The following is a 12,417-nucleotide window of genomic DNA, read 5'->3' as shown; positions in this document are numbered from 1 at the left end:
GGAAATCCTCCAATGGGGACACTAGTTCTGGTGACTGGGGGGTCCCGCAAGGGATTCCCTCTCACTTCCAGTTTTTGAAATGGGACAGGAAGTGAAGGGAAAATTTCTCCCAATGGGGCACAGCTGTCAAAAAAAAAAAAAAAAAAAAACTTACAGGGGATATGACCCTCACTTATTCTATCCAAAATGAAGTTTTCCTACTTTAACCACTTGCCACCCATACAGGGACAGCCCATCCATTAAGGGCGCATGGGCAGCCCCCCCCACCATCCATCACTGCCTCCCTTATCCATGCGGTCCCTTTCAGGACACCGTGCATGAATTTAAAAAAGGAGCAGCTGTTTTTTTTTTGAAGCACCAAGCACTATTAGAGGCTCTAATAGGCTTCAATATAGGGTGGGCTTGGGTCACAAAGAGTGCTCTCAGCCCACCCAGGTGTGTTACAACAGCAAATGAACATTTGCTGTTGTAACACTGATCTTCCTCCTGGTATAAGGAAGCTGGTTTTGACACCTACTGGATGACTAGGAGGAGCACGGGAGGAGCTGGACACCACCATGGGAGGAGAGGACTTGGAGCCGAGCCGCTGCACCATGCTGCCTGCCACCCGTCACGATGGGGTAAGTGCCAGGCTGACCGGCAAACAGTGGGAGGCAGACAGTAAACCCTTTTTTTTCCTCTTTTAAATGGTTGGTCTTTTTTTTGTTTATAGCGCAAAAAATAAAAACCGCAGAGGTGATCAAGCATCACCAAAAGAAAGCTCTATTTGTGGGAAAAAATTGACATTTTATTTGAGTACAACATCGCACGACTGCTCAATTGTCAGTTAAAGCAGATGTAAACCCATTGATTTAACAGTATAAAAAAACTGTTACATTTCCGGCACGTGCCAGGAACATAACGTCACATTGGTTGTGCTTTCAACCAAACTGTAAAACCATCCAATGGCTGCTGTCATAACTGATCACATTGCAGCATCATGACAGTTGAAGATTAAACAGAGGCCAAGATGGCAGCTTGGCTGAAAACGATAGGAGGGTTTACTTCCACGTTAAAGTAATGCGCCGAATCACAGAAAAATGGCCTGGTCACGAAACGTGGCGGTGGTGGGTAAATCTTGGGGAGGTCAAGTGGTTAAGGAAGTGGACACCTAGTTTTTACAGGTACCTGCTCCCACTTCCATTCAGATTGCCAAGCCAAGCAGAAGTTAGCTCTCTCTCTCCCCCCTGCAATCACCTGGGGCACGTCACAGATCCCAGGAGGCTGTGGGTCCATTCACAAATAGCAGTGTGACTTGTGCATGTGCAATGGGAGCTGCAGGGAGTCACAGCCGGATTCCCACAGTAAACATGATGGCGCCGGGGACCTGAACACTGGCAAAGAACCAACCTAGCTGAAGGCATTGCTAGATTCCTGGACTGGTAGGGGTCAGTGGCTGCCCATCCATTAGGGGCGCTCAGGTGCCGCCCCTCTATATGAATAGTGGATAGATTCATCTATAGCCGCCGCGGGCACCCCCCATTTAGGCGGCTGGCCCTTTTTTCAGGATGCCAGGCGCCTGAATTATAGTGACAGGGGCCATAGGCTCTAATAGGCTTCGAAATAGGGTGGCTTGTGGTGCAAAGCACTGCTTCATGAGCCCACCCAAGTGTTACAACAGCGAATGAATATTCACTGTTGTAAAACTGATCCTCAATCCGGCCAACAGAAATGGGTGTGAGACCCGTTTTTTGATTGGCCAAAAAGAGAAGACTCTCGATTGGCTGCCGAGAAAGAGGGAGGAAACAGGAGTCACCACCGCGGAGACCCGCGGAGAGCAGGGGAACGGGAGGCCACCACCGAGCATGGGACACCATGATGGGGTTAAGTGTGACCGACCGGTTCAACGGCCTGACCGATCATTTTTTGTGAAAAAGTAAACTTGCCCTTTAAAAAAGGGAAGACTTTTACTCATCAGGTAAGCCAAAGTTTCCATGAAACAGTACTAAACTGATTATACAAGATACTGAGCCAGGTCGATGGAGACTTCACTCTGGATAGATCTGTAGATGTCCAGATATGCGACATGGCCCTACAAACCATTGCACATGAGTCTGCAGAGAACCTAGTGCGAGATAAATATTAATGCTGCCTTTGGGAGACACTGCAGGCAGCTCTGGACGGTTCAAAAGCATTAAGAAAAGCAAAATTACAAACAGGATGTATTCTCAGGAGCGCAGTGTGTGAGCGGGGAGGGAGAGCTAAACAGGGTGGAGGGGGGGGGGGGAGAAGGCTCCCCACAGGGACCTTTCTCGGCTGAACGCGCAGCGAAAGACTCCCGGTTACACCGAAAGGGACAGAAATTAGCATTTAAATTGGATGGAATGAGATTTTGTGGTTTTATTTTATTAATAAATATAAACCAGTTGTCAGAAGAGTGAGGAGAGCAAGGTTACGGTGTTGGGAAGTGAGAAACAAAAACAGAGATTTACAAGGGTCTCAGAACAGGCACCCTAAACACACAAGAGGGGGTGGGGGCCAAGGGGTGACCTTGTAGGGCAAAGAAAATCTTGGGATTGTTTGTAGAGCAAATCTACACAAATTTGTTCTAGAAGGAAAAATAAACTTTGGATGCGGTCTCACCAGGTCGTCCTCCGTCTGGTCATAACTGATATCTGACAGGAAGGAGCCACATGACTCATCCACCATGGACAACCTGCAAAATAAAAAATAAAAACGAGAAGTCACCCATCTTTAGCGTTGTCCCCATCCAGTGCCAGTTTAAATAACCCATTCCACCCAAAACTAAAACCAACCAACAGGTTTGGTAGATCCCAGCACCCTAGTAGTGTAATATACATTATCTCTTGGGTACTACAGCATTCACTTGTGTGTGGTGCATTTTTCACATTTTCATTATTTCATTTTGTGCATAGGATGTGGAAACCTGGCTAAGCGACTCAACTATGCAGGAAAACATAGGAACTGGAGTGCAGAAAATGGCAGCAGGTGCTCTTGACTAATTAGTCCAAATGTGAAATATTTGTCTGTAGCAGGAGGCAGTTCATTGGTGAAGGGCTGGAAAGTGGTACAAAAATGAGTGTCCACGGCAGGGATATGCAATTAACGGACCTCCAGCTGTTGCAGAACTACAAGTCCCATGAGGCATAGCAAGACTGACAGCCACAAGCATGACACCAAGAGGCAGAGGCATGATGGGACTTGTAGTTTTGCAACAGCTAGAGGTTCGCTTATTGCATATCCTTGTTCTACAGCCAACTGTGAAGCATGGTGGAGGTTCCTTGCAAGTTTGGGGTTGGATTTCTGCAAATGCAGTTGAAGATTTTTTATATAGAAAGTTGAAGATTTGGTTAGGATCAAATGGTGTCCTCAATGCTGAGAAACACAGTAAACAGGCAGATACTTGGCCATCATGCCATGCCACCAGGGAGGCGTGTAATTGGCTCCAAAATTATTCTGCAACAGGACGACGACTCCAAACATACAGCCATCGTCATTAAAACAGAAGTTCCACTTTAAGGACTCGTCCCCCCTCTCCTCTTGAAGAATTGGCAATTTGAAGAGTGGTTGGGGGGGGGGGGGGGTTATCCGATTCTGACAGGTACCTGCTCCTACTTCCGCTCCAGCCTAGGAAACTGTCACAGCCGGGTGCCCATAGTTAAGATCCCGGCACTGAGGAAAAAAAATAAATAAATAGCGTGTGAAACCGGTTGGGGTGAGCATACCACTGGATCGTGGGACAAGCGAGTGGCTGTTTTTTTAAAAGTTAGAAGCCACAGTTTTTGGAGCTGCCGACTTATTTTTTTTTCACAAGAGACTGGAGCTCCTCTTTAAGACCTATCTTCATTGTAAAGAACAACACAGTGTCCTGGAAGCGATAGTTTGGCCCCCACAGAGCCCTGATCTCAACATCATGGAGTCTGTCTGGGATAGAAAAAGGATTTGGATGCAGCCTACATCCACAGAAGATCTGTGGTTAGTTCTCCAAGATGTTTGGAACAACCTACCTGCTGAGTGTGCCTTCAAAAACTGTGTGCAAGTGTACCTAGAAGAATTGATGCTGGTTTGAAGCAAAGGGCGGTCACACCAAATATTGATTTGAATTTCTTTTCATTTACTTTCCATTTTCTTAATGGATAAAAATAAAAAATAAACATTTCTAGAAGCATTCTTAAAATACAAATTTTTTTCACACCTGTCTAAGACAGAGAGATGATTATATATAACCATTATTCACAGATGGTTTCCGTTGAATGCACTGGGGTGTGTTTGAGGCACATGGGCATGCCCTTTTAAAAATAAAAAGCGCTGCGATGTACCATCAATTGTGCGCTGCAAGAAAATGCACGTTTTACCATGCGCTACTACATAGCATAGGTGTATTTTTAGCCTTGTAGTAGACTTTGATGTTTCTTGCCAAATTTAGCCACTAATGGGCAACTGGGGATAAAGCAAACAGCAGAGCTATAAGGGGAGGGGCATCAACAACGGAAACTCCAGCACTTGACTGAAGATCCGAATCAAAAAGTTTATGGTTATAGAAACCAGATAAAGCCACATGTGTGAAATTGACATGTTTTTGAGCAGAATTTTTATTGTATAATCATACTTACCTAAGTGGATGTAGCATCTGTCCCCTGCCAGCTCTAACCCCGAGAACGAAGCGACCAAACACGGCCGATCGCTCAGTTCTCAGAGCTCCCTGAGCAGATAGCTGGTGACGGTCAGTCACCGCTCTCTGCTCTGTCTCCCCCCCCCCCATGCTCACTGGAGTGCTGGGCTGCGGAGGGGGTGGGAGTGGCCGGATCAGGCTCTCTGCAACTCACTGAGAGGCCGAGTTGGGTGCTGGTCCAGCCATGGGGGCGATCCCGACCATATGGTTGCCATCTTTCCCGAGCCTACACCAGCTCTCTTTGGCTGTACTTCTCCTTTAAGGCCTTAAAAAAGGACAAGTCCACCCTTGCAGGAAAATAAAAAATAATAAGTGCACCCAAATTTGCAGCAAAATTAAAAGTTGCAAATTCCCCGAATAGCACTACTGCCAAGTGGCTGGCCTCTGCTTAGCGCGCAACCTGGAAGCTAGTAGAGATCACTGGACTAGCGGTGTCTACTTCAGCGATTTCCAGCTTCCAGGGGAATCGGCCAGATATTGTGTATACATATTACATTGGTCCAAGCAGGAACAATCTAATTATGTATAAAATGTACATACCTGAAAATATTTTTAAAGTCTTTTTTTTTTTATAAACATGATATACTTACCTGCTCTATTGCACAGAACAGGCCTGATTCTCCTCTTCTGGGGTCCCCCTTTGGCGCTCTTGACTCCTCTTCCCAAGGCAGGCTGTGTGCATCTGTTGACAAACACAGGATGCTCAGACCCTCCCTCACTCCCAGGATTTCAATGATAACAGCAGCAGCCAATGGCTCCCTCCCACTACTGCCTCTGAGAAGAGAGAGAAGAGAGCTGCTGTAGACGGGCACAGCGCTGAATCGAGACAGGACTTTTATTTTTACCTTTATGCAGGACATGCATATGGCAAATAAATGTAAATAAATTATGTCTAGCCTTTAAAGAAAATTTAAAGGCTACCATTACAATTTTATGCTTATGATTAAGACCTTAAAAAAGAAGAATGGATCTTTAATTTTTTTCAGAGTCATACTTATGTGGATGCTGCATCTGCCCCGTCTGCTCCAACACTGCCGATCGCTCGGTTCTCACAGCTCCCTGAACATAAAGCTGGTGACTGTCACTGCTCTACCCCCCCCCCCCCCCGCTCACTGGAGTGCTGGGCGGTGAAGGGGGCGGGAGCGGCCAGCTCAGGCTCTGAAAGTCGGGTGCCGGTCCAGGCATGTGAGCAGATCCCGACTTCATGGTCGCAATCTTGCCCGAGCCTGGACTGGCTTCATGACGTCAGCCTGCTGTCTGCTAAAAACAGGTCACAGGAGTGCAATTCTTTCCACAGAAGTACAGCCAAAACGAGCTTTGGCTGTACTTCTCCTTTAAGGGTCCAAACGCTAAAACATCTTGACCATGTGTGCATCTACCTGCCCTTGATGGCCATAACATTTTGGATTGATTGGATCTTCAGCCAAGCAGGCTGCCAGAAGTCAGCCAATGCACAGAACAGCCTGGAGACGGACCACAGGGGTAGGCGGAGGGCTGGCATAAGTAGAATGAACTGGGATCAGCAGTGATTGGGCAAGAAGGTTTAGGGGCGGAGTTGGTGTGAGGAGGAGAGCGCGCACCCCGCCCCAGCGTCAGTCAGCGCAAGGAAGATTCCCACCCTCCCTTATCGTAAAAAAATTATATTTTTTTATATTATATTATTATTTTGATTTCAGAGGTTGGTGCTGGATGTCGTAGCGGTTGGCGGGTGTTGGTCGGTGCAGGTAAAGGAAGATAACCCCTCCCCACAGAGAAGTTGATGCGGGACCCATTGGAGATATGGGCTCATTGCTGAGATGCCATATAACGATGGTTTATATGGAAGATGGTGAATGGGTGCACTGCGGTCAAGAGTTGGTTGTCTCTGAGCTAACATGTCAGCTTGAGGCCTAGTTACAGTTAATACGACCGCAGTGCATGTTGCTCGTTAGGTTAATGGGGTGGCGAGGGGGAATGCCCTGCAGAAGACCAACGAGTTCAGTTTGATCAGTTAAATGATAATTTTATATGTTAATTGTTTTTGATTAATAAAGAGGCTGCTACGGCCACTAATTACTCCAAAAAGGTCTGATCTCCTTTATTGGTAAGGGGTAAGGTATGGAGTTGGGTGGTCGGTGTAGCAGTAGTGGCAACATCAGTTATACTATAGTCATGTTGTTCTTCAAGCTGGAGAAGAACGAGGAGCTGGATTGTTTGGTGTAAGGAAAAGGGGCCAGAGTCTGATGAGAGGAGTCACATTTTGGACATTTGGATGATTTGGACATTGTACCAAAAAAACATCCCAATATTAATTGTAAAAAGGACCCTAAAAAGGAAGGGACACAAGTACCCCCCGGTGCAACAGGACTTTAAAAGGGGAACTAAAGAAAAACCTATATCATAAAAATATTATTTATTTAGAAAAATGCTTAGAAAAGCATATATAAAAGAATGATAGTAGTCTATACAAAACAGGTGTGCAGAACAAAAAAGTTTTTTAAATCTTGTTCTGCACAAAAGGAAGTCCACAGAGCTGCAGGCTGTGGGTGGAGTGACAGCATGACATGTGCTGGGACTGCACAGTCGCCATTTTAAGATACAAAGGGGAGTCACTTTAAGGGAGGACCGGAGGGCGGGGCGGGGGGCCTGGGGTTTTGCCGGGAAGCCGAGCGGAAGTCAGGGCAGTCAGAGAGCGGAGGAGGATGAGATTGGCAGCAGGGGTTGCCAGCCGCGGGGGGGGGGGGGTGTCGGAACTGCAGGGTTGGTAGGCCACCCCCCACCGTCAGGGGCTCCAGATGCAAGGATGGGGCAGGAAGGCCCGAGTGGTCTGTTACTGGGCAAGGCGCTGGTGCAGAGATTTGAGCTAGTGGCAGCGAGGGACACAGGCGCTGCTAGTGGGGTACCGTCACCCTCGGCGGCTCCTTGTGCGCAGGTAGCGGGGGGGGGGAAAGACGCCGGCGAATTCGGCTCCCCCCTCGGCTGATGGGACTTCAGATAAGGCGGTCGATAAGGGCATGGACCTGGTGAGGTTGACGGATTCGGCAAAGAGTGAGGTATGCGTCTGCTTCGAGGGGCCACTGGGAGCACACTTGAAGTCAGAGGTGAAGGAGAAGATCTGGAAGGGTGAGCACATCGAGATTTTCACCCTGCTACCACTGGAGAAATTTCAACCTGGTTCCGGTGAAGCCAGAGGAGAGGAAGGAGGAGGAGGAGGAGGATGAGGAGAAGCAGAGGTACAGATTAATCCCTCGTACCTTCTCCAGTTGGCTGAAGGCATTTGCCACCTTGGCGAGCGTCGTGGGAGAAAGAACTCCGGAGCACTGCTCAACGCAGTTTGTGTATCTGGAGGCCATTAGTGAGGCGCATATGATGTACGGCGTGGCTCCGGTATGATGAGCAATTTCAGCAACGGATGGCAGTCTGACCGTCTTGATGATGCGGCGAGGGCTCCTAGCCAGTTTTTTCAGACGGGGGTCGGGAGGTTCAGCAACCTCGGGACAACTGACCGAAAACCGATGCGGTTTTTGCTGGCAGTTCAACAAGGGCACGTGCAAGTTTGGATCGAACTGTCGTTTAAAGCACATGTGCTCCGGCTGCGGAGGTTCACACGCATTTGCAAAATGCTTTAAGGAAAAAGGGCGTCCCGGAGATTCTGTTAACAAAAAGGACGACTCCGGTGGGGGTGGAAAGGATGCGGTCTTTCCTCAATAGATACCCCGACTGGGCGGGGGTGCAAATGTTGGAGGCGGGGGTTTACTTTGGGATTCAGGATTCCTTGTTCGTTGACATCGGCACCCCCCTTGGCCAAAAATTTGAAGTCGGCGCTGCTGTATTCGGCAGTGGTTACTGAAAAGTTGGAAAAAAGTCACGTTGGGAGGCATGGCTGGCCCTTTTTGGGAGGCTCCCCTCCCTAACTTGGTGGTCTCTCTGCTGGGGGTGGTTCCGAAAAAAAGAGCCCAACAAGTTCAGGTTGATTCATCACCCGTCTTTCCCAAAAGGGGGTTCGGTTAACTACGCCATTGTGCCTGAGGAGTGTGTGGTAACGTACACTTCCTTTGACGCAGCCGTGTCGTGGGTCTGGCATTATGGCTAGGGGACGTTGATGGCCAAGTCGGACATTGAGTCGACTTTCCGACTCTTACCAGTTCACCCGGATAGCGTTCGGCTTCTTGGGTGCACCTGGGAAGGGGGGGTTTTACGTGGATCGCTGCCTGCCTATGGGTTGTTCGATTTCCTGGGCCTTCTTTGAGCAGTTCAGTTCCTTTTTAGAGTGGGCTGTCTGAGATGTGTTGGCCATCAACTCGGTCATTCACTACCTGGATGACTTTAGGTGTTGGCCCGGCAGGCACGAACGTTTGCACGGTTCTATTGGGAACGCTGCAACATCTGTCGGAACGCCTCGGTGTCCCGCTGGCACCGGGAAAGACGGAAGTGGCCACGACTTGCATCACTTTCTTGGGGATCGTGATTGGTTCAGAGAAGATGGAATGCAGGTTGCCCTGGGACAAATTGGAGATGCTGCAAGAGGAAATACGAGGGACTGCCGGCGTTTGCAAGTTGCAACTGCGTCAGTTGCAATCGTTGTTAGGCAAGCTGAACTTCGCTTGTTGGATTATTCCGATGGGGCGGATCTTTTGCCGCCGGCTGGCCGCGGCCATTTCGGGTGTGCGGGCCTCAACCCATTATGTGACCCTGAAGCAGGACCACAGGGATGACCTGAGGGTATGGCAGGAGTTCATGGCATCATTTAACGGGATGTCAGGTCCAATTAGTAATTGGGACCTGGAATTGTTGACAGATGCTGCGGGGTCCACGGGCTTCGGGGCCTACTTTAAAGGCCAATGGTGCGTGGAACATTGGCCCCCAAGAGAGTGGTCTGAGGTCGGGTTTTTGAAGAACCTGGTCCTTCTGGAACCATTTCCCATTTTGGTGGCCATGGAAATCTGGGGGGAATCTTTTTGGAACCTGAAGGTGCTCTTCAATTTCGACAACTTAGGGGTGGTGCAAGTGGTCAATCGGCTGACAGCGGCCTCTGGGCCGGTGGTCAGGGTTTTACGCCATTTGGTTCTGCGTTGCTTACAGGTAAATGCTTTCATCTATGCTGTGCACCTGCCGGGGGTTGACAACACGCTGGCTGATGCTCTGTCTCATTTTCAGTGGGACAGGTTCCAGGGACTGGCACCGGAGGCAGAGCGTCACGGGATCAGCTGTCCGGCATGGATTTGGAGCATAGTGTTGGAATCACAACCAGGTGGATCGAAGTGTCCGTGAGTAGGGCTACCTGGAAGGCCTTCTCAAGGGTATGGCAGGAATGGTCGGAATGCCTAGCAGCGATCGGCATGGCCCAAGCTGTATTCTACTTCCTTAGCAAGGCTATGGTTTCAGCAGCCTCAATTGACCGAAAACTGGCGGGGTTGGCCTTTTTTTGTTTAAATGGCAAGGGGACCGGGATTACATTAAAGAATTCTGGCTGAGGCAGGCAGTTAAAGGCTATCGGAAGGTGCATAGGCGGAGGGATGGGAGACATCTGGTTTCCTTTAATGTGCTTCGCGGCCTGTGTCGAGTGGTAGGGACGGTCTGTAGTTCTGTTTAGGAGCAGGTCCTATTTTGGGTGGCTTTTTCCTTAGCCTTTTTCGGGGCTTTCAGAATTAGTGAACTATTTGGCCGAGACCTGGTTAGGATTTGGTTACGACGGTCAAAAATGGACCAGGAAGGGAAAGGGGTGCAAGTGGAGGTTGGAAGAATCGCCGAGACCGACATCTGCCCAGTAAGGGCGGTGAAGGCCTTTTTGCACCTGAGGCCGCCGGTTTCGGGCCTCTTTTTTGTCCACGTGGATGGTTCTTTTCTGTCCAAATTCCAGTTTAGTGCGGTCCTTAATAAATGAGTGGCAGAAGGGGGGGTTCGACCCGCGGAACTTTTCATCCCACTCCTTCCGCATTGGGGCAGCCACCGAGGCTTCCATGGCCGGGCTAAGTTTGGAGGCTTTTAGGAGACTTGGGAGGTGGGATTCAGATAGGTTTAGGTTGTATGTTCGTCCTCAACTGTTGGCATGAGGGTTGTTGGTATGGAAGTGGTTGGGGGGGCTGTTGGTTTATGTGGATGTTAGGTTTGTTTTTTCGTGTGTTTAATTCTTCTTGTTCGCAGGTTATGAAGCTGGCTTGGTGTTCAAAGAGCAGACATTCGGCCGAACAGCAGACAACTTCAGATACCCAGGCACGAGGCGCAGGTTTGGTGGCTCGGGGTCCCCGGTATGCGGTGGAGCAGGGTTTTGAGGAGGTGCTTAGATTCTCTCACCTGGACCAGCCACCAGATGTCCTGCTTTTACATGTGGGGGGAAATGACATGGGGGCAAGGTCCATGAGGGACCTTATCAGGGACATAAAGTGCGATTTCCTGAGGTTAAAGGCTTCCTTCCCGGGGATGGTCATAGTGTGGTCGGATATGGTCAGCAGGACTTCGTGGAGGTGGGCGCTGTCTGATCAAAAAAAGGTGGACAGAGCCAGGGTAAAGGTTAATAAGGAAGTAAGTAGATTCTTCGTTTGTTCATCTTTAAAGTCCCATTGTACTGGGATGTACTTGTGTCCCTTCCTTTAAGGGTCCTTTTTACAAGTCTACTGCCAATCGGAACGTTATACAGATGCAAATAACTTCATACCTGCTGCCAGATCCATGGGTGGCGGTCTTCTGGCCTCCAAAAAATGCCCATGCAGAGTCACCGAGGGGGGCCGCTGTCTGGCCGTCGCTTTGCATGAGCTCTCCAAGCAGTTGCATCTGACGCTCCTATTAAATACACATTTTTTATAGTTATGATATAGTTAGGATATCTAAGAGAGGAACCTGCTAAAGAAATTCTATAAACATATTTATTATTGCTGTCAAAATACAAAATTGCCCATCAAATCGAAATCAAGAGAGTTCCCAATGTAGAGGCAAAGGAAAACTTTTTTCCTCCCCGTTTTGGATACATTAACGCGATTACAACCCATTTGGTTTAAAAACAGAAATTAAATGCAAAACATTTATGAACAGATTTAACATACACACCATTTTTTTTCCTTTTTTGTATATGCTCGCAGCTGGGGAAAGAGAAAACAGCAGCATACTGATCTGAGCATGTCAGGACAAGAGTAATCATTAGGGTTGCCACCTTTTCTTCAAGCCAAACACTTTAGTGGCCTGGGACACCTTTGGGTGCCCTCAAGGAGAGTAGTGATGCGGTGCGCATAGTGTGCCGCAGCGAACAGTGATGTGGCCAAATTGCTCTTGCTGACATCATCGGCCTGCCCCCCCAGTGATGCCAAACTGCTCCCAGATGGCAACAGATTTGTGTGCGAATATCTTGGTTACTTGGGGAGCCACAGCCCGGCCTGAATAATGTGTCCGGGTTTCAGTCTGCCTGAAACCTGGACACATGATTCAAAACCCAGACAGTCCGAGTGAATCCCGGACAGGTGGCAACCCTAGTAAACATTGGAGAAGTTAGCAGCACAGGTAGAAAACTGACCACGCTATGCTTTCATGGCTAGTGTAGTCAGTTCTAATAGGAAAGCAGAGGGACTGGCAGGGACACCAGGGATTTCACACAAAGGAATCAATACAAAGAAAACAAGATACTCCTTTCATACAAGTACATGGTACAGCAGCCACATATCAGGAATATGAAATGTTGGGTGTACATATTCTGTGGGAGAGGAAATCCCTGGTTGTCACCGGAACTAGTGTCCCTGTTGCAAGATTTCCCCTTTAATCCCGTTCTGGCCACAAGT

General features: G+C 48.7%; 1 protein-coding gene across 1 annotated transcript in view; it reads right to left on the bottom strand.

Moving 5' to 3' along the window:
• Positions 1-12,417, bottom strand: part of LOC143923894 (rac GTPase-activating protein 1-like) — a 168,098-nt gene that overhangs the window by 130,179 nt on the left and 25,502 nt on the right. The window contains exons 4-5 of the mRNA XM_077447838.1: positions 11,307-11,431; positions 2,623-2,695 (exon numbers count right to left, since the gene is read on the bottom strand). Coding sequence (XP_077303964.1) covers positions 2,623-2,695; positions 11,307-11,431 — 198 coding nt within the window. The remainder of the gene's footprint in view (positions 1-2,622; positions 2,696-11,306; positions 11,432-12,417) is intronic.

This window comes from Lithobates pipiens, unplaced genomic scaffold (assembly GCF_037356315.1).
Source record: "Lithobates pipiens isolate NorthernLeopardFrog02 unplaced genomic scaffold, aLitPip1_a1.2 Scaffold_22, whole genome shotgun sequence".
NCBI lineage: Eukaryota > Metazoa > Chordata > Amphibia > Anura > Ranidae > Lithobates > Lithobates pipiens.
This window is presented reverse-complemented; position numbering and strand designations above follow the sequence as displayed.